General features: G+C 41.5%; 1 protein-coding gene across 1 annotated transcript in view; it reads right to left on the bottom strand.

The window, feature by feature from the left end:
* The window catches only part of VWA8 (von Willebrand factor A domain containing 8), a 285,192-nt gene that overhangs the window by 99,758 nt on the left and 157,634 nt on the right, over window positions 1-27,800 (bottom strand). The window contains 4 exon segments of the mRNA XM_030565861.1: window positions 7,603-7,808; window positions 10,301-10,420; window positions 11,915-12,050; window positions 13,279-13,354. Coding sequence (XP_030421721.1) covers window positions 7,603-7,808; window positions 10,301-10,420; window positions 11,915-12,050; window positions 13,279-13,354 — 538 coding nt within the window.

Raw genomic sequence — 27,800 nt, 5'->3', positions numbered from 1 at the left:
TGTAGTTAGTCTGTATAGTTAAACCGCTAAAGCCAGTTGAGAGAGAAATGTTATGCTTATTTGTCATGAAGCAATAAAACAAACGGTATATTTATTTCCTGGAAAGACAACTTCTGTTTAAATTAACCAAAAACATCTGATTCCTACATCTAAATACTGAGCTCTAGTAGTCATCTTCACAGAGCTCCTAGATAGAATACAACAGAAACAACTAACACAGAAATTGCAGAACTAACAAGATGCATGTTAAACTTCATTGCCTTATCACTTTGTTTTTTGTTGCATCTCTCATGCTTTCTTTATACAGTATCTAGTTAGATTGTATGACCTTTGAGGTAGGGACCTTATCTTCTTACACGTCTGTAACATGCTTAGCAAACTACTGGCAATTTATAAAGGACACATTTTTAAAAATAAAGAATGAATAATGAAGTTAATTTAGGGTGGGAGTTGCAAAGGTTTTCAGTGCTGGCCTACCACAGCTCCCACTGAAGTTGATGGGAGCTGAGGCATGCCAGCACTGAACACTCTTTGAAAATCCCATTGTTGGCTGCTCTGAGTGCTGTCTCTCTAGGGGTCTCAGCTTTCTCTTAAGTGGTCCCTTTCAATTTGACCAGTCCACGAATTCTTAACTTAAACTGAGTCTATCAGCCCTTAAAAACCAGGGCCTGCAGTTTTCTTTTGTCTCCTGGAGGCAGCCTGGCATGGGGCTACTGCCCCTTCTGCTATCCCAGGCCTTTCTGCCTCCCTTTTCCCTCTCTGTTCTCCCTCCTATATAGCTGGGCTTGTTTTCTTTATCCATCACAGATTCGGGTGCATACCTTCACGACTGGCAATTCTGGCAGCTGGGCAGGGGTGCGAGCAGCCAGATAGCCTGTCAGCAGGCAAGACTCTCCTCTCCCTTTTGCTTGTGCTCAGTATCAGGTTTGTAGGCCCCATTCCTACAAACATGTATGCCCATGCTTAACCTTACCACCATTGTGAGACTACTCATAGTAGTCAAGTTAAGCACATGCGTAAGTGTTTTCAGGGACAAAAAATTCCCAAAGGGCATACTGTGAACCCATCAGTCTTATTTGGTAGCAATTACTCGCATAAGAGTCTCAACTGTGCAAGTAACCGCACACCAGTGGAATAAGGGGTTCACAGTCTGGCCCCAAACGACTGCCATAGCCACATTACTAGTGCAGATCATATTTTAGTAACTGTAGAAATCTGGGAGATAATTTTAAAACAAATGTTTAAACAAATTTTTAAAAAAGATTCAAAGTAAGTATGTACAAATATCAGAAACCCCCCCCCCACCAAAAATTCTCATTAGTGTTTTGGTAAGTCGTCCCAATCATCAGCTTACTCAAAATGCAAGCATTCAATGCTTTCCCATGCTTCCTGAAATCTCCAGTTTCTAAAATAACATGCACATTATGCATACAATATCTAAATCCAACTACACCTCTACCCTGCTATAACACAACCTGATATAACACGGGTTCACATATGGCGCGGTAGCAGCGGGGCTCCGGCGGCACTTTAAAGGGTTCGGGGCTCCGGGTGCTGCGGGGAGCCCCGTGCCCTTTAAATCCCACTGGAGCCCTGCTGTTCCTGCACCGGGGCTGCAACAGCGGGGCTTGGGCGGCGCTTTAAAGGGCCTGGGGCTCCGGCTGCTGCAGGGCGCCCAGGCCCTTTAAATCCTGCTGGAGCCCTGCTGCGGCTATCCTGGGGCTGTGGCAGCGGGGCTCGCTGGCAATTTAAAGGGCCCAGGGCTCTGGCTGTTGCGGGGAGCCCAATTACCGCTGGAGCCCTGCCGTCCCTACCCTGATATAACGGGGTTTCAGCTATAACGCAGTAGGGATTTTTGGATCCCCACGACCACATTACAGTGGGGTAGAGGTGTATATATTATGGTAGATAAGGATATCATTAGTAGCAGAGGTATTGGTCGCTGTATATCATTTCATTCTTTGGGCTTTTCTACCTGGTGATCTAGTGTGTGGCAAGCCACGGTGTGAAAGTACAGCACACTGGCATGCCACACACTAACTGGCTGTGTGGACCCTGCTACTGTATGCTAAAAGTTCCACAGCACACTTTGCAATACTCCTGTCTGAAACAGTGGTACATCAAAGCATATGATGGAATTTTTACTGAATGGTGGCAGGATCCACATGATCAGTTAGTGCATTCACGCCCTGGCTTGCTTGCTGCACACTAAATTGCCGTATAGACAAGCCCTTTCATGTGTGTACCACAGAATACTACAGCACTCATATATATAATACATACACAAGAATATGTACTAGAAATTTTGCATATCTGCTATCTATAGAAAAGGTTGCATTATTACTTGCTAATTATTTGCTTAGCAGAATGTGTAAGTGTGGGATTGTACAAGTCATTCTCTAGCTGCCCCCAACGCATTTAATGTGGCTATTCCTTACTAAATAAAATATTAAAAAGTCCTCTGATAAATGTTCTAAGTTAAGCTGGTTGAAACTTTAGATAGAATCCCTGTGGAAAAAGTTAATTGACATTTCTGAACTACTAAACTCCTTTCTACAAATAAGACTTATAGCACTAAATAATTTCACTATCCTGGAATCAAAATAAATATATTGCACAGAAAATAATCTACTCATTTATCATGACGTATATCAGGAAGATCCACTGCACACACTATCCAAAATTAAAAGCACAAATATCTATTTATATTGTTACTACTTAGCACATAAAACCATCCTGCCTGCAACAAAATTATACTTGGACAACTTCTATATTCTGCAAGATATATTTAATAGATACTGTAGGAAATAGAACTTATCAGGACTTGTATATACTATAAATATAACTGAAAAGCATGGTGTGATATGTCTTGAACTTTAGAATTTCTGCAAAAGTAAAGCAAATTATCATGTAATGAACAGTACACAGAGTGAGTATATTTTGAATAGTAAAACAGTAATAATGATAGTTATGGTTATATAACATTTCTTAGTAATAACTCATATTCTTCCCCTCTATTACAAAGTGTAACCAACAAGCTTTCACCAATTTAATTAGTAACTTTCAGTATATGAATACCCTAGAGGATAATAATTAGCCTCACTTGCTCTAAATTTATTGTTTCATGTAGCTTACAGAGGAAACTGCAAAAGCTTTAATAAATTGACTCAAATGTTATTCGGCCCACCCAATAGTCTCTTTATCCTCTTTTGAACTATTCTGTTTCTTCTGTCATACATCCCTCATGTCACTGAAACTGATATCTCTGTGCTTCCTGTACCACTATTATATGATATGAACTTTATTTCTTTAGAGGCAGATGATCATCACTTTCACAAAAACTGTTCTGAACTAGAGAACTTTTCAATAGGCTCGTCACTTAACTACATTTTTAAAAATTGAGCTCTATTGCTACAAATGGTACAAATTCAGCAAATTTTTAATATCTGGCTGGAAAACTGTTTATCAAAAATGGAACTGACAGTTTACTTGTAGCACAAAATTTGTCTGTCTTTAAAATCATTTACTTGATATTGATTTTAAAAAACAGATTAGCAGACAGAATATTGATTCCCCATCAGTACATCCCATTCTCATTCACGGAGTCTTTCCATTACAAGTAACACTTCTACGTATGTCTTGGAATACTTTAATATTTTACTCCTAGATTTCTGGTTATTTTTTAAAACAAAAAACAGTTTTTGCTTTTAGCAGCTTCATACTGGATATATTTTATGCTTAAAGTCATTACATAGTACAGCTTGAAAAAAAAGTACTTTATGTGAATCTAAGCTTATGTGAAATGTGAATACAGGTACTATTGTAATCTGCTTTAAACTACTCTCATGACCATTCACAAAAATAAAGATTAGATGGATTTTCTGTTCACGTCAGTGTATACATTCCATGTAGCTTGACATCTTATCAAATGCGTTGCTAAAACCACTTTATTGAAGAAACAGCAAGCACAGTAGCAACCTATTAACACTGTATTCTATTATTTAATCTAAACCATTTTACTGAAATGATTTTCTCAGCATGAGTTTTCTCAAAGATGCTGAACTGTTATTGGAACACAATTTAACAGTTTTTCTCAATTCCGCAATCCCTGTATTATGACTGGTTGTGGGTGACTTATTTTCATAATGTCTATAGGGTTACGTCTCCATAATCAGAGAGTATGCATATTGCTGTACTTTGATTGGTTGACAGTCAGAATGCAGAGATTTCAATAATCACTTGTACTATTACTTCTGATTCATACACTCAAAATTTTCAGGTTTTCTGCTAAAAACAAAGATATAGCCTTAGCTTCTAACCCAGGGGTGGGCAAACTACGGTGACTGTCCTGCCCGACCCCTGAGCTCCTGGCCCGGAAGGCTTTTCCCCGGCCCCTTACGTGCTGTCTCCCCTCCTCCGCAGCCTCAGCTCATTTTCCCCGCTGCTGGCACAATGCTCTGGGCGGTGGGTCTGTGAGCTCCTGGGGCAGCGCAGCTGCAGAGCCCGGCCTGACCCGGTCACTGTGTTGCATGGTGGCGGCATGGCCCAGCTCCAGCTTGGCGGCGCAGCTGTAGCGCCACCAGCCATCGGTGCTCCAGGCAGCATGGTAAGGAGACACGGGGGCGAGGGGGCTGGAGAGAGAGCAGGCGAGTTTGGGGTGGTGGTCAGGGGGCGGTGGTGTGGATAGGGGTTGAGGTGGAAATAGGAGGTTGAATGGGGGTAGGGGTCCTGGGGCGCAGTCAGGAAGGAGGGGGGGTTGGATGGGGCGGCAGGGGGCAGTCAAGGGCAGGGGTTCCGGAGGCAGTCAGGGGACAGGGGTGGTTGGATAGGACAGGGATCTGGGGGGGCTGTCAGGAATGAGAGAAGGGGTTGGATGGGGTGGCAATGGTCCGGGGACGGTCAGGGAACTGGGGGCAGGGGTGTGTGGATGGGGCAGGGATCCTGGGGGGGGCTGTCAGGGAATAGGGATTGGATGGGGCAGGAGTCCCGGGGGGAGGGCAGATAGAATGTGCGGGCTGGGCCACGACCCCCTCCCCTTACTGGCTCTCCATACAATTTCTGAAACTCGATGTGGCCCTCAGGCCAAAAAATTTGCCCGCCCCTGTTCTAACCCCTTTCTGCAGAAGCAGAAAAATTCCAAAATTACATGAAAGAAAACAAAACCATGAGTACAAAGAAAGTGAGCCTGTGTAACTGCTGTAAAGGAAATTGTTTAACCATATGACTAAATTACCTCTTTCCTTCCTACAGGCCAGCATTGTTCATTGACTCATTTCCCTCCTTCCTTTCCTCCTCACCCTTCCCTCCCTGAAGGCTGGCAAGGTCTTTACTCCAGAATAACTATTACATCTTTGTCTACACTAACTGTTTACATTAGGTTAATCGCACTCCCTTCTTTTCTTGCCAGTTTTGAAACACAATTTACTGTAAACTGTCGGACCTCTGCTAAGCAGTAGCAGATGTCAGGGCCTTGGAGATAGGTTTGCACTGAAGGAGAACTCAGTGATGCAATCTGCATATTTACTCAGTGCAACTTGTTTGTTTATACTACATACATTAGTCTTTCTACAGAAGTGGGCACAAATGGCACACGGGCCTCTTTCAGAAATCTCAGACCACACACCAATACCCTGTCCCCAGAAAGTAACTCTGCACTAATTGACTCCAGTGAGGGAAACTGAGGAAGAGAATCAACTCTCATACTGTTTGCCACACCTTTCCCCAGACAACCTCTATCAGAAAACTAACAGAGCAGTGTTTCTTCAAATATTGTACAATTCTTGTTGACTACGAAAAATAACTTATAAGGTGGTGTAACACTGTCATTTGGTGACATCTGACATTACAACATCTATTCTAATTATAGATTATTTGGGGGTATGGCATTAGGAAGGAAGAACCAAAAGGGTAGTTTTAATTCTAAACAAATCTGCCTTTCAGCAGGTTTGGCAGCTTTTTCTCTTTCATTTAAAATCTAATTATTTGTTTTAATTTATTAATATTACTAATAACATGATTCTCATTTCTATTAATCTGATAAATCACTATGACCTGGCCAATAAAGTATTCCCCTTTCAAGTTTATTTGGTGGGAACACCTCAGCTTTCAGACCTGTAGCTCATTTAGCCCAGGATAGTTATTACTTCGTAAACATTCAAATGATCAGTGCTGGTATGCTGTATTGACATTACGGTAGCACCCAAAGGCCACATCTGCATTCAAGAACTAATGTCCTAGGCACCACTAAAACTGCAGAATGACAAAGTCCCTGCTCCAGAAATCTAGAATTATTAGGTATAACTGTCACTGTAACTTAAAAAAAACTATACTATTTCTCAGTCATACCATCTCAGGGTATGTCTTCACTACCAGCCGTAGCGGCGGGTAGCAATCGATTTCTCAGGGATCGATATATCGCATCTCATCTAGACATGATATATCGATCCCCGAACAAGCTCCTGTTGACTCCGGAACTCCACTAATGCGAACGGTGATAGCAGAGTCGACAGGGGAGCTGCGGACATCAATCCCGCGCCGTGAGGACGGTAGGTAACTCAATCTAAGATACTTCGACTTCAGCTATGCTATTCCCGTAGCTGAAGTTGTGTATCTTAGATCGATCCCCTCCCCTAGTGTAGACCAGCCCTTAGTGTCACACACACAAATTTGACACCCCTCCCCCTCTGAGCCACCATCATGCAGCCCCATTGTGCTGTATGAACATACAGGCAGCAATGGTACTTTTGCCAAAGAACTTACAATAGGAGACATTATATTAAAATAATTATTACAACAATATTTGTAAGAAATATAAAAGTAACACTATAAGATCTTAAATCTAAGAAATAGCACTATAATAATTAAATTACCTACATCACAGATTATAAATAGTAGAAAATACAAACATTCTGTATTCAAATAAGAAGGAAATATGCTTCAAGTTATAAACCTATTCTTCTATTACCACAAATCAGAACCTAACTTTAACCTTTTAACTTTATTATTCAAGCAGAATTCATGATATTGCACTTTGACTGTGTGACGCAATCAGAGTACATGAGCAACTATTCGCCAAGGGCATATTCATGTACAATTTTGACAATACAATATGATTTTTGATCTATTATTCTTAAGCAACAGTGTTCAATTTCCTATAAAGGCAATGTAAATCAAAAACGAAACAGTAGGCAAAAGTGTAAATTATTAAATTATGTTATTTTTATAAAAGTGCAGGGAATTCTATCAGAAACACCAATATGAACAATATATAATAGGTTCACTTTCTCTCGCACACACAAAGAACGTAATGAAAGATAAAAATGTATTGTATGCATTGTACATACTTATGAATAAATGTTCACAAAGATCTAATTACCATCATACATACAAGATCCCTATCACTGTGCTATCTGAGCATCTAGATATTGTTACCCTTTCCAAATGCAGTTTTTGGACAAATCCTTCCATTCACAAATTTTATTTATTACTTATTTTAAAAAAAAACTTTATCTACAACACTTGAAGGCTTTTCAAAGAGTATATTGCATTACTGTTCATTTAATTTATTGCATTCTTTTGAATTCAAGATAATGCATATTGTACCTGTAAATGTTTTACTATATTTACAACTTCTCTGGTTGAATAAGGATAGTTAATAATTCCTTGGTCAGCCAAGCTCCTCAGTTCTCCAAAAGCAGCCACCAGTTTCTGAAGGATTGGCTCAGGAACATCCGGTCCATACTGTCTAAGCATAGCCAGTTCCGACTGTGGTTTGGGATTATCAACTGCATGACAGCTAAAAATATCCCCTAAAATAAAAAAAATATATAGCATGCATTTAAGCCTTAATAAAAAGACAACAAAGAGTTCTGTGGCACCTTGTAGACTAACAGATGTATTGGAGCATGCGCTTTCAGGCGTGAACACCCACTTCATCGGTGGGTATTCAGTGTGCTAATAATACTTAGATCTTAGTATCCATCTAGTATAGTTGAAAAACCCTGAAAGCTTTCAGAAAGTATTGAGGATCAACCCACTAAAAAATCAGGTCACTTCAAGTCATCTCATGCTGGTCACACAAAAAAGAGGCATCCAAAAATCACTAGTCACCTCTGAAAATACATAAGAACATAAGAACGGCCATACCGGGTCAGACGAAAGGTCCATCTAGCCCAGTATCTGTCTGCTGACAGTGGTCAATGCCAGGTGCCCCAGAGGGAGTGAACCTAACAGGTAATGATCAAGTGATCCCTCTCCCGCCATCCATCTCCACCCTCCGACAAACAGAGGCTAGGGACACCATTCCTTACCCATCCTGGTTAACAGCCATTTATGGACTTAACCACTATGAATTTATCCAGTTCTCTTTTAAACCCTGTTATAGTCCTATCCTTCACAACCTCCTCAGGTAAAGGGTTCCACAAGTTGACTGTGCGCTGCATGAAGAAGAACTTCCTTTTATTTGTTTTAAACCTGCTGCCTATTAAAATGCAAAATTCTTAAGTCACTCTTCCCTAACAAAGAGACTGAAGGCTGAATTAGAAATGCCTGAAGGCAAGGTTGGCCAAAAAAGAAAAGGTTGGAACAGGAACCTCTGACCTGTCACTATTGTTCCCTGGAAAGGAGAACTTCTTCATGAAGTGCAGCTCTAAGCACTCTGCAGATAAGTGCTGTCTCCACAAATGCCTGTTTAGACCACAGGAGGTAACTTTGCAAAACTTGTCCACTACCACCTCCCTTCAGTCAAGGAGGTGGAGCAGACGAGGTAAATTTCAGTACACAGATAATTTCTGAAGGCCTATGGAAACCAAACCTGATCCATTTGGCCATTGCATAACTGAACATCTGGAAGCCTTCCCTTGAACTCTTGAAGAGAACGGGAAAAAAGGGGATTTATTTCCCTGCTTCTAATCTAACTGCACCTTGAACGTGCTTCTGAAGTCAAAGAGACAAGGTGTTTTCCATTCCTGGTTCAGAACTGGGAAAATCAGAAGGGAAGTGTATCTTGCCTAGGTGAAAAGGGGGCAAAATGTTGCCAAAAACTAGGACACGTGTAAAGGACCAACTTGTTACTATGAAGAACAAATACGCACAGTTGTGGGAAAGTATGGAGAGCTTTACCACTGTCTTGGCTAAGGAGATCAATAGCCAGAAACCCATTTCAAGAAGAAGCAGCGCAAATTGTCTGAATGAAGAAGCATCACAGGGGGGCTGGCCCCTGGAAATGAAGGAAGTTCAGCTTCCCTGTGCTAGAACAGATGCTCCCAGCTGGACTAATTATGAGAGTGGGGCACCCCAGGGCTATAATGAGCCAGGCTCTCAGTATGCAAGGGGGATTGCTCAGGGAGCAAGAGCAGGCACAGGCAGTGGGAACCTACTGGAGGGAAAAAGAGCCTCCAAGAAGAAGAAAGCCTTGGGAGGTGCTCTGTTAAGGGAGTACAGGAGAATCCTGCCATAGGCCTCGAAGCAGAAGAGACTGAAAACAAAGGGGAATGTCTCCTGGAAGTTGTAGCCCATGGTGTGCTCAAGAACTGTTTTGTATTTGCTAAATAAAAATGTCAATTCTTCGTGGGCTGTGGACAGGATACAGTCTTACAGGATGCTTAAACAGAAGATCACAAAACCTGAGGAGGATCACTTTTATAACTCACTCAAGGCATCAGGGAGCTAAATGAATAGTGGAGAAAGATCAGTTCTTTCAGGAGTGCTCTGATGCAAACCTAGGAGATTTATGATCATTACTGGGCCCTGCTGAAGATGATCTTAACATGAAAGCAGAGGGGTTTTGACCCCTGGAAATAGCATTAAAAGGTAGAACTAAGCTTTGGCTAGTCCGAGGCAATTATGACTAAAAGCAGTTTTCTTTAGGAGTCTCCAGGTGAGCAGGAGGAGAGGAAATATTTAACCATGGGAGAGTTCTATGGATTAAGACATCCTGGGCTGGTGTTGCTGGCTGAATTTCACTGAGAACAGGTCACAACACGGACACTCCATTAGGACTGCAAAACATTTGCGCTTGAGGACCACATTCCCAGTAGGGCTTTGGATTACCCTTGCCCACAGGACCTATGTGGAACTTACTTTCTTGCTGAACAGATGTCCATCCCAAACAGGGTCACATCTGAGGCAATGAGCATCCTGCCTTGGAACCGGAAGTAACAGATTTAGTCCCCATCCCAACCACCCCACTCTCCCTCTCATGATGAGATCAAGTAAAAGAAAGAAAGCTAATGTTCTCCCACACACAATACCATTAAATATACCTGAATTACAGTGCTCCCATTTAATACTAATCACTTACCTAGTGTGCCGAAAAAATCATTACCCAAAAAGGGAAATCCAGGCCTATTTGCTAGAACTATCATTCTAAAATCAGGATGAATTACTATTACATTTTCTCTCCCATCTACATTAGCAGGATCTGGAAAACAGATTGTTAAAAAAATGTTTTAGTTTTGTCATTTATGAACCAAACAATAGAAATCTGTACATCTTCAAAAAAACACCGAAGTCTTTCTCAGCATTTTGCTCCACCATGAGAGCTCTAGGCACTTGGCTATAATTATTTTGTTTCATAAACCTAGAGGAATAATCATTCCAAGCTCAACGATGCATTGAATATCTCAGGACCAGAACAACTTGTGCCTTCAGTAAAACTTGATAAGGTTGATAGCACAAGATATATCCATGAGAAACCCCCTGTGGAGATTTCTACACAATGCCCTGTGTGAGACAGGGAGAAGAGATCTGGGGCTTGCCCTCCTACAGAAAACCCGGTCCACAAACCTGAAGACCCATGGAAATCTGTAAGAAGGCACAGCCACGTGTGCAGAGAATGTGCAAACTGGTTCAGGCTGGGCTTCTCCACCTGCTCCCTGGGAGCATATCTTCATTGGTACCACAGGGAAACCTCTCACAATTATACAACCAGGATATTAATTTAAACAACTAGACACTATTTCTTTTAAATGACACCCTAGAGATTTGTGGTCACCCAGCATAATTCTAGTACAGCTCTACCTCGATATAACACGATCCGATATAACATGAATTCGGATATAATGCGGTAAAGCGGTGCTCGGGTGGGAAGGGGCGGGGCTGCGCACCCCAGTGGATCAAAGCAAGTTCAATATAACGTGGTTTCGCCTATAAAGCAGTAAGATTTTTTGGCTCCCGAGGACAGCGTTATATTGAGGTAGAGGTGTATAATATCACTTGAATACTGACTAATTACTTAATTCACACTTAAATCTGTGCTCCCAATCTGTTTAAAAGAAAAACACCACCTCTATTTTCATCACACATACAGCACTGTATTGATTAACAGTGAAGATGCACTTCAAATACATCTCTGCTCTGAAAAGTAACTGTAAAAATTCCAGTGTGTTTCAGTTTTTTCCTCCAATGATTTCCACTTGATGAAACTCTAATGATGGCATTCTCAGCTTACAAGTAAAACAGCAACAACAAAAAACACAAAAAGATTTTTGCTAACTGCCAGCCCTGAAAAAATTCAACCTGGGATCCAAAACCTAAGATATGGATCTAGCAGGCCAAAATACGTTCTGAGCAATAGGACTGCACAGATGTAACCAAGAGCACAATTTGGTCAAATGCATCTTTATTACTGGAAGTGATGAAGACAGAGCTCAACTTGATTTTTGAATCCCCAGCAGAGAGGGTTGCCAATTAGTAAACTTGTCCATGACAATAATAACTGAAACACTAATGTGGTGTCTCACGGGCATGTTTAGGGAGCCTCTCTGCAGACTCTAATTAAAACTCTAATAGCTAATGTTTGCACGGCAAACATTTTTTCGACCACTAGACTCTTTTGTAGTTATGGCTTAACAAATGCAATTGCTGGAATATGGCAACATACTATGTTTTACCGTAGACTATAAAAGCAACTTACTGGCAACAAGGCGCCTTCCATCTGACAGAACCATTTCTCCACTTTCCACAAGAGTTTTTAAAATACAGGTAACATTTGTAGGTGCTTTGTCTGCCTCATCGATAACCAGAATATGCCCCAACTTAACTGATTTCACCTAGAAGACGGAAGAAATCAACTGTATATATATACATATATACACACACACACACCGCAACACTGATTTCTCAGTTTCTTGTAGTAACATTTTGCATGACTTTCAAGAGCTGAACTCACAGCAACTCTCACTAACTTCCAGTGTTCTTCCAACAGAAAGTCAGTGGAAACTGTTTAGTGTTCAGCATTTTGAAAAATCAAACTACTGATCTTGGTGTCTGAATATGGACTTGGAAGTCTAACTACAGGCTCCCATGTAAAAAAGAAAATTTAACATATATATTATTGAAGACTACCCCTGAATTCTATCTAGCTAATGGATTGGATGTGTGGGCAAATGCTGCTGGGAGAGAAGTCCTCATCAATCATACCAGAACCCGAATTCAGTGAATGGCATGACATGCAGAAACAGATTATCTTGCATATGCGCATACCATGTGCCTGTGTATGAATAGTGGTTGCCCGTGAACACATGGAAAAGGCTTTGCCAACATGCAATGCATTGGCGTGTATGGAGGAAGGGCAGCAGGTGATACTGAAATGAAAAGGGAATGTTAGAAGAGGATGAAGAGATGCCACTGCTCTGGGGTGAGGGTGAGGTGAAGCTGCTGTGACAGACGAGTGGTTCTGTTAAAGCAGAACCAGGCGGAAGGGGGAGCTGCCGCTGGGAGGGAGATGAGGAGGTTGGGCAGGACTAGATTCTGCTGATTGGAGGTGAGGTGTGATGCAAACTGTAGCTAACATAAGCAGTCCTGATTGCTTGGGATGATGGAGCAGAAGGCAGTAAACGGTTTAGGGAGTGGGGCACAAGTGTCAGGAGGCTGAGCCACTGGGTATGCAGGATGTGTGTTTAGAAACTGGAAGGAAAACATGGGGAAATTTCAGTGCATCAAGTAATTCCAAAGTGAAATAAATAATATGCTCCTTCTGCACGTCAGATACCCCAAGACCCCAAAATACTACAGTGATTGGCTTGTGGCACACAAAATGTACGTGAAATAAACAATAAGAAGTTGCCCAATACTGCCAATAATGTCTTGCCATATTTGAGTCTGTTGCTGAATTATAACATTCTCATTAAAGTTACAGTACCCAGACCACAGGGATAAGAATGTTCTAACTTAGCCCAGAATTCCTTGGCCTTTTTGGAGCCTTCAATAAATGTTTTTAACATCGTTTTATAAAAGAAAAGAGATTTTCAAATCTACAAACATAATTTAAATACTGACCAGTGGCGAGTCTTCATATGTAATATGACCATCTGTAACGGAAGGCTGCAGAGTAAGGCTCTGTACAGTGGTATCCCTGAGATTAAAAAAAAAATGCAATTGGAAACAAAATAAAACCGACTAGGAACTAAAAGGAAAAAAAAAACCTGAAAGCCCTATTTGGGAGCAATACTGCAGAATTTTCTCTCCTATAATAGGAAAAGCAATGATAAATGAAAAGCCCACAAACCATTATGCACCAGAGTACAGAAACTCATGGAACCAATGTACAGGGTTGAGTAACATAGTGATGTCATGTGCAAAGTGTAATTTTATTTTTTAATTTCATAAGGTACCAAAGTGATAGGTGCCTGGGCTCCGCAGAGAGCCTGACTTTTCCACTCCACTTTCTAAGACCCATAAGAAAAAGCGTACTGAGGATGATTAGAGAAACCATTGGCATGATCCCCAATTGGTCAGAGAAGTTACTGTTTAGCAATTTCTCTTCCTCACTCAAGGTTTTCATAGCAATTCCTTGCTCCTTTGAACCTGAGAACTGAGAAATCTAAACACTGAAACCCACCTCTTCCATATGGAAGTGGAAAGTGCTATTACTAGTTCTGGGTAAAGCACGCATGTTTTAAACTATAATTTTCATGAAAAACATTTCTAAATGTCGAAGAAATCCCCTCAGATAAAGCAAACTGCTTAGCAGCATCAAAGTGAAGTCCAGTTAATATTTTAATTGCTCTGCTCCATACCACTATCTCCAAGAAGAAGTGAGATTAGAAAAAAAAATAGTTTTGACCAGAAAACAGTTCATTTTTCAGCTTTTATTATCCGAACTGCACCAGATGGAATAACTATTTACTAGCAGTTGATACATCATTGTATCATAAAGTGCTAAAGTTTGTTGTTTTTTTGCTTTTTAAGGGCATGATGTTCCTTTCTTTACAAAATAATATACATTTATGGAGAGTTTTTTTAAAACAGCCTTATGAAAATGTGGGGAGAGTATACTCTTTAATTTCAGTTAGTACAATCGACTTCAATTAAAACTAAATGTGTAGCAAATGAAGAACAGGTTGTAGTTCAGGAAGGTGCAACACAATATCTCTTTATCTGATTAAACCACAAACCTTATTACGAGATTTGATTTAACAAAAATCACGCCCACTTGCATAGCCATCTGCTGAACCAAAATTGTTTGCTTAACCTAAGGTTATTCATCAGTCAAAACTTTGACCTTAGATTTATCTTCAGATTTTGTAACACATTTGTAAAAACCAGCAAGAACTCAGATAGGCTTCATAGACACAGGAAATCAAATATAGCACTGTTTGTAGTAAACTGTAAATGGAAAGCATCCAATTTTAGCTGAAATCTGGATGTAATTAACATCCAAATCTCTCTTATTTGCTGTCAGTAGCATTTCTATCCCCAACAACTACTGCCTTATTTAACAAAGGTCATAACTGATCTGCCCTAAGGTCTCTGTTAAAAACAAAACAAAAACTCCCAAGCAAGACCATAATAAAAACACAGACTGCTAATTAAATCTTTGCAGTGGGGTATTTTTTACAGATAAACGTAACATGAAACATCACTTTCCTACTATCTTAACCCATTTCTGGCTTGCATAGAGAAATCAATACTAGATGCAGCAACAACTTCAAAGAATAAAAGGTTTCCATAATATTGCAACTTTGCAACTTCCTAACCGTCAGAGTGGTTAAGCACTGGAATAAATTGCCTAGGGAAGTTGTGGAATCTCCATCATTGGGGATTTTTAAGAGCAGGTTGGACAACATCTGTCAGGGATGGTCTAGATCAGGGGTCGGCAAACTGGCATGCGGTTCGCCAGGGTAAACACCCTGGTGAGCCAGGCCAGTTTGTTTACCTGACGCGGAGGCAGGTTCAGCCGATCACGGGTCCCACTGGCAGCGGTTCACTGTCCCAGGCCAATGGGGGCTGTGGGAAACGGTGCAAGCCGAGGGATGTGCTGGCCGCGGCTTCCCGCCACCCCTATTGGCCTGGGACGGCGAAACGCGGCCAGTGGGAGCCATGATCGGCTGAACCTGCCTCCGCGTCAGGTAAACAAACTGGCCAGGCTCACCAGGCCTGGCAGGCCGCGTCCAGAGGTTGCCAACCCCTGGTCTAGATAATACTTAGTTCTGCCTTGAGTGTAGGGGACTGGACTAGATGACCTCTTGAGGTCCCTTCCAGTTCTATGATTCTAAAATAATTACAGAATTGTTCCTACTGACATGCAGGAATTATAGCATGTACATTATATATTTCAATATCTCCTGATAAAAAAAGTAAATCTGAAGATAGATAGTTTGCATGGCATTAGAAAGTATCCAGGATAGCCACAAAGCAATTTCCAAATCTCTTCTCAATTCCCTGGCTATTATCCATTCCTTCCCTTTTCACAATATTTTCAAAAAGTATTTGGAGGACTTGCAGTTAATCAGGAAAGCAAAATGTCTGGCACAGCCCAGAATTAATTCTAGTGATTTCCCTCCTGTCCTGCAGATCAGTATAACCAAATCCAGTATGCCAAAATCCAATGTTTTCATAGCATACCAGGTGCAGTAGATATTAACAACCTGTCTGTCTGCTGGCATTAGTCTTTCCTTTCATAATCATAAAATATGCAGTTAGGCTTCAATAATTTCCACTTTTCCTCAATAAATTTAATGTGGATTACATGGCAGAAAACATACAAAACTGACTCAAGTCTTTCAGTACAAGATGGAGATTTTCTGAACTACATTAAGGTAGAGACATACACATTAAGTAACTACAGTCAAACCTTAGTTACAAACACCAGAGTTACAAACTGACCAGTCCACCACACACCTCATCTGGAACCAGAAATACATAAACAGGCAGCAGCAGAGACCAAAAAATAAAACAAAACAAAAAACCAACAACAATAAGTATAGTGTTGTGTTAAATATAAACTACTAAAAAAATAAAGGGAAAGCAGCATTGGTCTTCTGCATAGTAAAGTTTCAAAGCTGTATTAAGTCAACATTCAGTTGTAAACTTTTGAAAGAAAAATTATAATGTTTAATTCAGCGTTATGAACGACCTCCATTCCCACAGTGTTCATAACTCTGAGGTTCTACTGTATGCTATATGTGAGACTTCTCAACATTGCTGATTATATTTTTTAAAGCTGAAACTATGAATAATTGGCATTCCTGTCACCGGGTTGCAGAATTTCACTCCCCACATCAAATGACCTAAACTCTCAGTTTCCCTAGTTGATGTTTACTTATTAGTATCTCTCAACATTAGCCAGGCTCTCACAGAGACATGAGCAATAGAGCATTGCAGCCTCATCACACTCCGCACAGAAGCAAGGAAGTGGGAACATAAGAGCAGGTGAGAGAAATGGTCTAATAAATTATCATCCTGTTTAACTGAGACAATTAGTTCTGTCCTATTAAAAGCAGAAACCGAAATGATGTTGTGTCATTTCCTACTGGTTTATTTTTGCCTCTACAAAAGGAAAAACCCATCAGCTCTTCTCGATCATGATGCTGCTGGGTTCATGATGGTGTCACCAAAACTCTTGTTGATATTTTTTTCCTTACTCCATCCCACGATTATACTTGTTTTGCCTAGGCAGGTTTTCCTTCTGGTAGCTAAGCATTGCTACTGGTGCTTTGTTTAGGCCAGATTGATTTTTTTCTGGAGTTTACACATTTGTTCAACACTAACTTGTGTCAATTAGTTACAATTTGATTTTGATTTCTAGTATCCAGTGGAGTAGCTGTGAGACCTCAGAAAATCCCACTAGCAGAAGCACTTATTGAACAAATTGTTTGATCAAGTACTGGTGATAGAAGAGAAGAGAAGAGCTAATCCCTCTGCTGACTCTGACCATCTTCTTTAAAACTATGTAAATCCTACAAAAATAATCTATTCTGGAAAAATGAGATTCTTGCTAGGGTATATTTAATTACTTTAATTAATACAATTACCATGCCCATTCAATCCTGCTGGCAATTTAAGCACTGAGACTAACCAGGGCGCTAATTAGTGCTAAATGCAATGTTGCCTTTTTTAAATGCAGTCACTTCCTCACTAAGGGACTGGATCAAAATCACTACTTATCTCAAACAGGCCACCAAAGGACTGGAACAAAATGACTACCTGTTTCATACAGGTCACCAACCATATTGGTCAATATTACCAAACTGGATCACAATTCAAATCAGCCAACTACAGAATGGAAGTCTCCATATCCCATTTCCAATTTCCCCAAGATATTAAGTCCTCTAAGCAACTTATTTGAAAATAAGTGGACAATTTGTTACTTTCTGGGACTAACTTCTTCCCCCAGTGCAAGACTACTGGGTTGGTCCCCTCTTACTGCAAATACCAGAGGCAGTACAGATTTGTTCATCAGGTCTGTGGCTTGGCCACATTCCATCCACCCTCGCTCCAGATGAATATTTCTAAAGCTGTTTGGAAATGCTAAATCCTTATTAATAGATGAATAAGGAATTACTGTTTACTATTAAACTATAGGAACAGAACCTGAAGGAGCCATGTAAAAGACTTAACTTGAGTGGGCAAGGCTACGGGGAGAGATCAGTCCCCGACAGGATATCACGGAGTAACAAATTTTTCATTCTGGATCCTGACGTCTTCCCCATTCTGAGACATATGGGATATAAGGAAAAAATAGTTGAGGAGGAGGGAGAGAGAGAAGTAGGACAAAAGAATAATGTTCTCTTCCCTAGAATTGGTATTATGAGTGTATTCTGAGCACCTTCCTGCTGAATGATGTTTCCACAGAGGAATGAATGTCAAGCTAGCAATGCTTTATAGAAGCATTGATGATGTCCAGGTGATAGCTTTAGATTTCTTCTGTAGTGGCTAATGTATTTTCCACCTAGGACATTACCAGGGAAGTGTTTGAACGAGCTCTGATCCCTTTTATAATTGGCCTACATTCAGCTAACAGAAAAATAAGCATATGACACTGTTTAACTGAGATGGGGGAGAAACAGGTCGAGAGTATGCTGTAAGGAATCCAAAACAAACATCTGGTTTCATTAGGGTTAATCTTTTATCCTCAAAACAGGAGGAGAATTTTGTCCAAATCTTTGTGTAGGCTGAGAGGGTGGAATGTTAGGAGAATCTCTTTGGGAAATTATCCCATATCATTTAGGATCTATTGCTCAACCAGCAAATTATTAGGCTCAGGTAGACTAAATTTAGATACAGGAACAAGCCATGTGATTCAGGAGCCAGCCGGCGAGGAAGATGGAAGGGAGGCCTCTCAGAAAGCTGACTCCTCTCCAGCTGGAGATGATGAGATTGACCACTGTTTCTTCCTTTTCTATCTTTCAAATCACATTTTCAAGCAGTGAAAGGGGAGAAAGCAGAGGACCTGATTCGGCCATTTATTGAGGCAGAATGTATGTTCCTTCCAGTGAACTTTGGTCTGCTTTCATGATTAATAACAGTCTCATCATTGTATTTCAGCTGAACACAAATAAGTCATTCTAGGGAGACCGAGGTTGAAGAAATATTTATTAGTTCAGGGACTGTTTAGAGTTGTCTAATTGCTGAGGGCTAAGCTATTCCATTCTTGTATTGAGTATCCCCCGATTGCTGTCTTCTCTGTGAAGTTGATGCTCTGGAGCCTGAGAGACCTTAACCTCCTTCTCTGTGTGCACTTATAATTATATCCCTAAGATTTCCCAGCCAAGCTATTATCACTATTTCAGCAACACATTTTACTTGTTTGGCATCAGCAGAACTGCTTCTGCTATAAAAGATACAACCAGTGGTGAGCTGGAGACGGTTCCCATCAGTTCGCAGGAACTGGTTGCTAAATTTAGAAGCCGGTTTAGAACTGGTTGTTAGGGTTACTATACAGCCAGCAGCCGTGGCTGCTGCTGGGAGACAAAATACCTAGCTCTGTGCAGCTAGAGCTCCTTTGCCCGAGCGCTACCTTCCCGCAGTTTGCCCCACAGCCCCCAGAACCTTGTCACCTCCAATTCCTCTTCCCCCCCAGCCTCGTCACCTCCAGATTCCTCCTCTCCCCCGATTCCTCCCCTCCAAGTCTCATCTTACCTTGGGCTCCAGCAGGCTGATTGAATCAAACTGCAGCTCTTCTGCCTGAGCTGATTCAACCACTCTGTGAGAGCTCAAGGTAAGACCAGACTTGGAGGGGAGGAATCCGGGGGTGACGAGGCTCGGAGGGGGGGGAATTGGGGGTGACAAGGTTCGGAGGGCTGCAGGGCAAACCAGGGGAAGGTAGCGCTTGGGCAAAGGATGCTCTAGCTGCACAGAGCCGAGGTGTCTTGTCTCCCAGCAGCAGCTGCCGCTGCTGCGAGGGGAATCAGACTGCAGCTGGCAGCCTGTGGAGCCCAAGGTAAGACGGGGAGGAATCAGAGGGCTTGGCTACACTGGAGAGTTGCAGCGCTGATGCACTTGCAAGGCACATACAGCGCTGCATCTCCTTGGCTGCAGCACTGGCTGTATTCCTGCTCTGCCTGGGGTACAACGATTACAGCGCTGGTGATGTAGTGCTGCTCCACCACTGTGGCCACCAAAAGCGCAGTAACTGGCCTCCAGAGGTATTCGGAGGTATCCCAGAATGCCTGTTCAGCCACTCCCAACAGCGCTGCAAATGCTGCAAATGTGGCCACACTGCAGCACTGGTAGCTGTCTGTGTGGCCACACTGCAGCGCTTTCCCTACACAGCTGTACAAAGACACCTGTAACTCCCAGCACAGTACAGCTGCAAGTGTAGCCATACCCAGAGAGTGCCTGGGCTGGGTGGGGGGAAGGAATCGGGGGATGACGAGGCTCATGGGAGGAGGAACTGTGGGGTGACGAGGCTGAGGGGGAAAGAGGGATGGGGGGGGGGCAGTGAGTTGCCTGTCTGTATGTTCTAAATAATAGCAGCTGTTCCCCTCGCAAAATCCTCTCTACATTTCCTTTCTACTTTTGCCTCATTTTCTCCATCTATAGTTCTGTTTTTAAAGCCTATATTACCTATTCATGTTAATCTGTCTCTCTGTTTCAGACAGGTTTAAATATGTAACTTGTTTTACATAGAAAAATAGCTGGAGAGATAATGGTAAGACTATATCACCCAGCATTCTAAAGAGGATCTGTCCTTTACACTTTGTGACTAGGAAAAACAAAACTTGTTTTTGAATTTTATTAACCAATGTAATTGCTTTTAACACATCAGGAAGAAAGGCAATGACTTTAAGACCTGTTTGTATAATAATGGAAATACTATAGTTTCTCACTGGCTAACTGTTAAAACATCATTTCTTTTGTTTACAGCCACTGGCAGTAGCTACATAATCCCCTACCCCACGATGGTGTTCTGTAACATTTGCCATGGCTACTGTCTAAATTCTTGCCAAGCTTTTCATCATATCCACAGAACAGAGATTAAATTAATGTAACTGCTAGCTTCAATTCATACTAGTGCTTGTAAAAACTGCTTCATCAAAGCACTTAGTTCAATTTTGCAATAAATATCAGAATCCAATAAAACTATTAAATCTGACTTATTGGCTACATACGTATTATATTTGGAGATGCAGTCAGCTATTATTCAACAGTGAGTTTCAGGGGGCAGCTGTCAGGGGGCAGGGGTGTGGAGGGGGTTGGGGCAGTCAGGGGACAAGGAGCGGGGCGAGTTGGGTAGGGGGTGGGGACCTGGGGGGGTAGTTAGAATGGGGGGGATCATGGGAGTTGGTGGTCAGGGGATAAGGAGCAGGGGTGGGGGTTGATGGATTGCAGGTTCTGAGGGGGGCAGTCTGGGGCAGGACGTGGGGAGGTGTTGGATGGGCAGGACGTGGGGGGGTGTTGGATGGGGAGGACAGCTGTTTTGGGAGGCACAGCCTTCCCTACCTGACCCCTGATACAATTTTGCAACCCCCATGTGCGGGGCCAGATTTAGGAAGCGTGGGGCCCGATTTGAACAGTTTTGACAGAGCCCCGGCAGGGATGACTTAAAAAAAAACACGTAAAAATACACATGGGGCTTACTCACTGGGAAGCGTTGCAAATCTTCAGCGGCACTTCGGTGGCACTGAAGGACCCGCCGCCAAAGTGCTGCTGAAGACCCGGAGCGAATGAAGGGCCTGCCGCTGAAGACCCAGTAGGGAACCAGTTATTAAGATTTTGGCAGCTCATCACTGGGTACAACTCAGCATGAGGAAGGTGGCAGAACCAAGCCCATAGAAACTATATGTCAAATTAACCTTTCCAATCAATGTGCCATCTTCAAATGGGGAAATTATATATCCCCTCCCTGAAAATTTTTTATTAAATTATAATGAAATCATCTCACCCTAACTGCTAATTCCTCAATGAGGGAGATGTCTTCTACAACTCACATATTGTGTGTAAGAACAGCTGGAAATACTTAGATCAACTTGAAAGGAAAGTGAAAATCTCTGCCTTTCTATCCTAATTGTATTTCTCCCTGACTGCCAAACAGCAGCAAATTCAAGCCGAATTCAGCTTCTAACAAGGTAAATAAGCTCTCTAGCAGCTGGAATCTGCCAATGTCAGTGCCATTCGGACAGTTTATGAAAGGCTACTGATGGGAATCGAAAATACAAGCTTGGACGAATGCTTGCAAGTCTTACACTGCAACATTATGATGACTGAAAACATACACAAAATTGGAAACAACAGTTACATGATAGTCACTCCTTCAATGCTCTTTAATAAAGAGGAATTTATATCACAAAGGTACTATTGTTAATGTTTATTTCCGATCTCATAAACTGTTCAAAGAATAAAGCACAGTTTTAGGCTATTTTGTTCAGTGATGTATGAACAAATATAATAATAGTTTAGACATGCATTTCTACTACTCAAATTCATAACAAAGAACAGATATTTAGTCTTTATATGTCTGCATAGATTACAGCAACAATGACACTTTCAACTGGTACATCAAGTATAATATTGTCACTTAACATTTCTACCTCACTTTGGCATAATTGTCTATAAATGTATATAACTGAATCTCAAACCTAAAACTCTATAAGAGAACAATTTAAGAAATTCTCAGGGATATTAGTACAAAAATGTTTTTTTCTGTGATTATCTGTAAAATTCAATGTAGTTGTAGTCATGTTGGCCCCAGGAGAAGGAGAGAGAAGATAGGTGATTGGGCTAACATCTATTGGTGAGAGAGACAAGCTTTCAAGCCCCACAGAGCTGCTCTTTGTGGCTTGAAAGCTTGTTTCTCTCACCAACAGTACTTGTAAAATGGACAGACCTGCCAAACTCAAGTAAACATGCAGATATATTTTGCCATTTAAATTGTTCCCTGCTGTCCTAGATTCTAACTACCCTCGTAAGAGAAAGATGCCCATCAAAATATCAGCTTGCAAGAACAGCTATATCTTAATTCTACTATATAAGCTGTCTTGGACCACTAAAGCGCTTCTTTCTTAAATCAACTTTTTAATTTAAAATTAAAAAAAAATCTGAAGTCAAAGCTAAAGGGTAATTTTAAATGACCCCAACTGGGAACGCAGATAATTAAATTTATAATGATTATGTGATCTGTAAGGAGGGGAATAAGGAGGGGAAAGAAAATTAACATCAAAAGATTAACACACAATTTATACTAAGTGTTGCTTGTAGGGACACCAAAAGGTCATCCCCCCACATTCATTTGATTGTTAAAGATCTCAAAATAATTATGTTTATTTTGAAAAGACAGCATATATGTCGAGTCAGTCTCTTCTTTTTAAAATTGGCATACTTCAGCAATTTATCAGTGAAGTGGAAAAGGCACAAGACACACTGTATAGCTTTTCAAGACAGGAATTAATATCACCCCTTTAATCATCAATCACTAAAACAAATATATTAGCTATGACAGGGAGTTGCAGTGGTAGCAGTGCAGATTCTCAGTCAAAAAAATAAAAAAAGCCTACAAAAATAGGGAAGGCCAGCAACAAAGCAGTGAAAGTCATTTTAAATAATAGTAAGAATGTCTTCCAAATACCTAACATTGCTATATCCATCTAATATTGGTATTTTGTTACCAGTGACAAATATACAAATATATAATGTCAAACCATTTACCAGCAAAGCCACTGTGCACCTTAGCACATCCACAAACAAACAGTGGCAGGGGGGGAGGAGAAAGAAGTTTTTTGAAATTTCGGTTAGTAGATAGAAAAGAAAGAATTGAAGTCTTAATGTGGCTACTTAAAGGAGCACCCTGACTAAACCTGCTTCTGTATTTCTATTCAGTTAAAAGGAGAAAGAGAGAGAGATTTTCTACAATCTCTAGTTTCAGGAAAAGGTACAGCAGTCTATACTCTCAAAGACAGCCTTCTAGAGTAGAGTATAGAGAACAACTATGTCCCAAACTAAAGGCAAGAGCATGAAGTAGCTAGGATTTTCAGGCCCCCTCTCTCTCTTTCTGGGCACTGACTCATTTCAATTTTCCAGGAAGATATTTTTAGGGAGAGTTCTCTCATGACAGAGCCAGCCAGACACTCTAAAGTTCTCAAGCAGCATTTTTCTTACTCTTCCTACCTATAAATTTTGATTATCAAAAGACATATTTTTTCAACAATTAAGGTATGTAGAGTGAAATCAATGTTTACAGACACTTACTGAATGCTTCCAAGCCTACAGATATTTTAAAACGTGATGTCTCCCCATAACCATATACCTCTCAACCTCCCCCCCCCCCATGACTCAGGATACTATATTCTATGGTTTTGTAACTATATTCAACTATATAGAGTTTGTTTACTTATATAATCTGATCTAATCTGGGTTTTTAAAACTACACTTTGGAAATATGGATATTCTGGCATGGTCAGACACAGCCAAAGATTTTAATGAGAAGAATGGACCTGTTTCAAATTGCATAGTTGCTTATTTTGGTTGAATCTGTAACTGAAAGCAAATGGAAGCACACTTTCATAGCTATACCACTGAATTCTTCATACCTTTCTTTAACAGAAATTCAGAATTCCTTGTTTGGTAGATTTGAAAACTTAACCTTCTGCACAGGGCCGGCCCACAACATTTTGGCACCTGAGGCGGGGAGCTCAAATGACAGCCCCATACCCCCTCGCTTGGGCCAAAACTTTGAAAGGTCTCAATTCTGCCTTCCTTCTGTTCTGCTCCTTTCATGATACTGCTCTGCTACCTACCCCAATAAAGGAGAACTAACAACTTAAAATGCCTTGTTCAAAAATTTTAAGTAACACTTAACTTTCAAACACCTGAACATGTAACTTTTCTTGTCTGTGTAGTAAACACTGGCATTTTTATCTGTTTGAATAATCAAAGTGGTGATTTCCATGCCTTCTTGGTTGCAAAGATTTGAACTGCTTCCTGAAGGTCCACACTCTGGGCCAGCTCATGCTCTATTGAGATGGTTGCAAGGCCGACCAGTCTCTCCTGTGTCATTGTGGACCATAGATGTGTTTTTATTAACTTCAGCTTAGAGAAGTTGCGTTCTCCACTGGCAACTGATACAGGAAGTGTTAGAAGTATGCACAGAGCAACAAAAGCATTTGGAAAGAGGGTGGTAATCTTACTTGTGCACATATATTCCAGAACAGCCTTTGGAGTTGATCCTGCTGAAATATATCTTGAAAAGCCTTTCAGTTCATCACCTAAATCACTCGCATCAATATTGTGCATGTCATCATATGTCAACACTGTCTCTAGTGCCCTGCATTGCTGCTGTAGGTCTTCTTCAGGTATAGTGAGGAGTTCTGGAATATCATACAACATCCCAAATACACTGCTGTTCCTTGAGCCGCATGAAACGTTCTTCAGCTGACTGTATCGCACAATCTAGCACCTGGTTAAAGAATTCAACTTTGAATTGTTGTTTGGAGTCTCTTATGGGATAATCCCGTGCCTCATAATCAAAATGTTTTCTTTTTTGGTGACTCTTGTATTTTTGAATGAGTGGGAAAATAGTTTCAGTGTGAAATTCCTCTACCAACTTCTGTGCACTCTTCAGAATATTTTGAAATCCCTCATCTGACTGGTAAGACTGTAGGTATGACTTGGCTTTGTCCGGTTGTCCCATTGCCCCAGATATATCAAGGTCGACACTTTGCAGTCTCTTGCTTATAACATTTATTTCAAACAATATGTCATGCCACAACACTAAGCAACACAGAAATTTGAAGTTACACATGTTTCTGGTGATTCCATTTCCCTCTGCCACTGTTCTCCCACAAACAGTTCCTGTTATAGCATTATTCTCCATAATGGCAACTATGGCTTCATCTATCTTCCCAATTTGATGTTTTATAGGCTTTATCGCCTCCATTCAACTTTAGAATAGAATAATAGAATACCAAGGTTGGAAGGGACCTCAGGAGGTCATCTGGTCCAACCCCCTGCTCAAAGGAGGATGAATCCCCAATTAAATCATCCCAGCCAGGACTTTGTCAAGCCTGACCTTAAAAACCTCTAAGGAAGGAGATTCCACCATCTCCCTAGGTAACCCCTTCCAGTGCTTCTCCACCCTCCTAGTGAAAAAGGTTTTCCTAATATCAAACCTAAACCTCCCCCACTGCAACTTGAGACCATTTTTCCTTGTTCGGTCATCTGCTAGAATAGTCTAGATCTATCCTCTTCGGAACCCCCTTTTGGGTAGATGAAAGCAGCTATCAAATCCCCCCTCATTCTTCTCTTCTGCAGACTTAACAATCTCAGTTCCCTCATCCTCTCCTCATAAGTCATGTGCCCTAGCCCCCAATCATTTTTGTTGCCCTTCGCTGGACTCCTTCCAATTTCTCCACATCTTTCTTGTAGTGTGGGGCCCAAAACTGGACACAGTACTCCAGATGAGGCCTCACCAATGCCCAATAGAGGGGAATGATCACATCCCTCAATCTGTTGTCAATGCTCCTACTTATACAGTCCAAAATGCTGTTAGCCTTTTTGGCAACAAGGTGACACTGTTGACTCATATCCAGCTTCTTGTCCATTGTAACCCCTAGGTCCTTTTCCGCAGAACTGCTCCCTAGCCATTCGGTCCCTAGTCTGTAGCAGTGCATAGGATTCTTCCGTCCTAAGTGCAGGACTCTGCACTTGTCCTTGTTGAACCTCATCAGATTTCTTTTGGCCCAATCTTCTAATTTGTCTAGGTCCCTCTGTATCCTATCTACCTCTCCTCCCAGTTTAGTGTCATCTGCAAACTTGCTGAGGATACAGTTCACACCATCCTCTAGATCATTAATGAAGATATTGAACAAAACAGGCCCCAGGACCGATGCTTGGGGCACTCCGCTTGATACTGGCTGCCAACTAGACATGGAGCCATTGATCACTACCCGTTGAGCCCGACAATCTAGCCAGCTTTCTATCCATCATATAGTCCATTTATCCAGCCAATACTTCTTTAACTTGCCAGCAAGAATACTGTGGGAGACCGTACCAAAAGCTTTGCTAAAGTCAAGGAATAAACATGTTCACTGCTTTCCCCTCATCCACAGAGCCAGTTATCTCATCATAGAAGGCAATTAGGTTAGTCAGGCATGACTTGCCCTTAGTGAATCCATGGTGACTCTTCCTGATCGCTTTCCTCTCCTCTAAGTGCTTCAGAATTGATTCCTTGAGGACCTGCTCCATGATTTTTCCAGGGACTGAGGTAAGGCTGACAGGCCTGTAGCTCCCCAGATCCTCTTCTTCCTTTTTTTAAAGATGGGCACTACATTAGCCTTTTTCAAGTCATCGGGGACCTCCTCCGATTGCAATGAGTTTTCAAAGATAATGGCCAATGGCTCTGCAATCACATCTGCCATCTCCTTTAGCACCCTTGGATGCAGCGCATCCGGCCCCATGGACTTGTGCTCGTCCAGTTTTTCTAAATAGTCCTGAATCACTTCCTTCTCCAAAGAGGCCTGGTCACCTCCACCCCATGCTGTGCTGTCCAATGCAGCGGTCTGGGAACTGAACTTGTTCGTGAAGACAGAGGCAAAAAAAGCATTGAGTACATTAGCTTTTTTCCACATCCTCTGTTACTAGGTTGCCTCCCTCATTCAGTAAGGTGCCCGCACTTTCCTTGGCTTTCTTCTTGTTGCTAATATACTTACAGAGACCCTTTTTGTTACTCTTAACATCTCTTGCTAGCTGCAACTCCAAGTGTGATTTGACATTCCTGATTTCGCTCCTGCATGTCTGAGCAATATTTTTATACTCCTCCCTGGTCATTTGTCCAAGCTTCCACTTCTCGTAAGCTTCTTTTTTTGAGTTTAAGAGCAGCAAGGATTTCACTGTTATGCCAAGCTGGTCACCTGCCAGATTTACTATTCTTTCTATACATCAGGATGGTTTGTTCCTGCAACCTCAATAAGGATTCTTTAAAATACAGCCAACTTTCCTGGACTTCTTTCCCCCTCGTGTTATTCTCCCAGAGGATCCTGCCCATCAGTTCCCTGAGGGAGTCAAAGTCTGCCTTTCTGAAGTCTAGGGTCTATATTCTGCTGCTCTCCTTTCTTCCTTGTGTCAGGATCCTGAACTTGACCATC

Source organism: Gopherus evgoodei, chromosome 1 (assembly GCF_007399415.2).
Source record: "Gopherus evgoodei ecotype Sinaloan lineage chromosome 1, rGopEvg1_v1.p, whole genome shotgun sequence".
Classification (NCBI taxonomy): Eukaryota; Metazoa; Chordata; order Testudines; family Testudinidae; genus Gopherus; species Gopherus evgoodei.
This window is presented reverse-complemented; position numbering and strand designations above follow the sequence as displayed.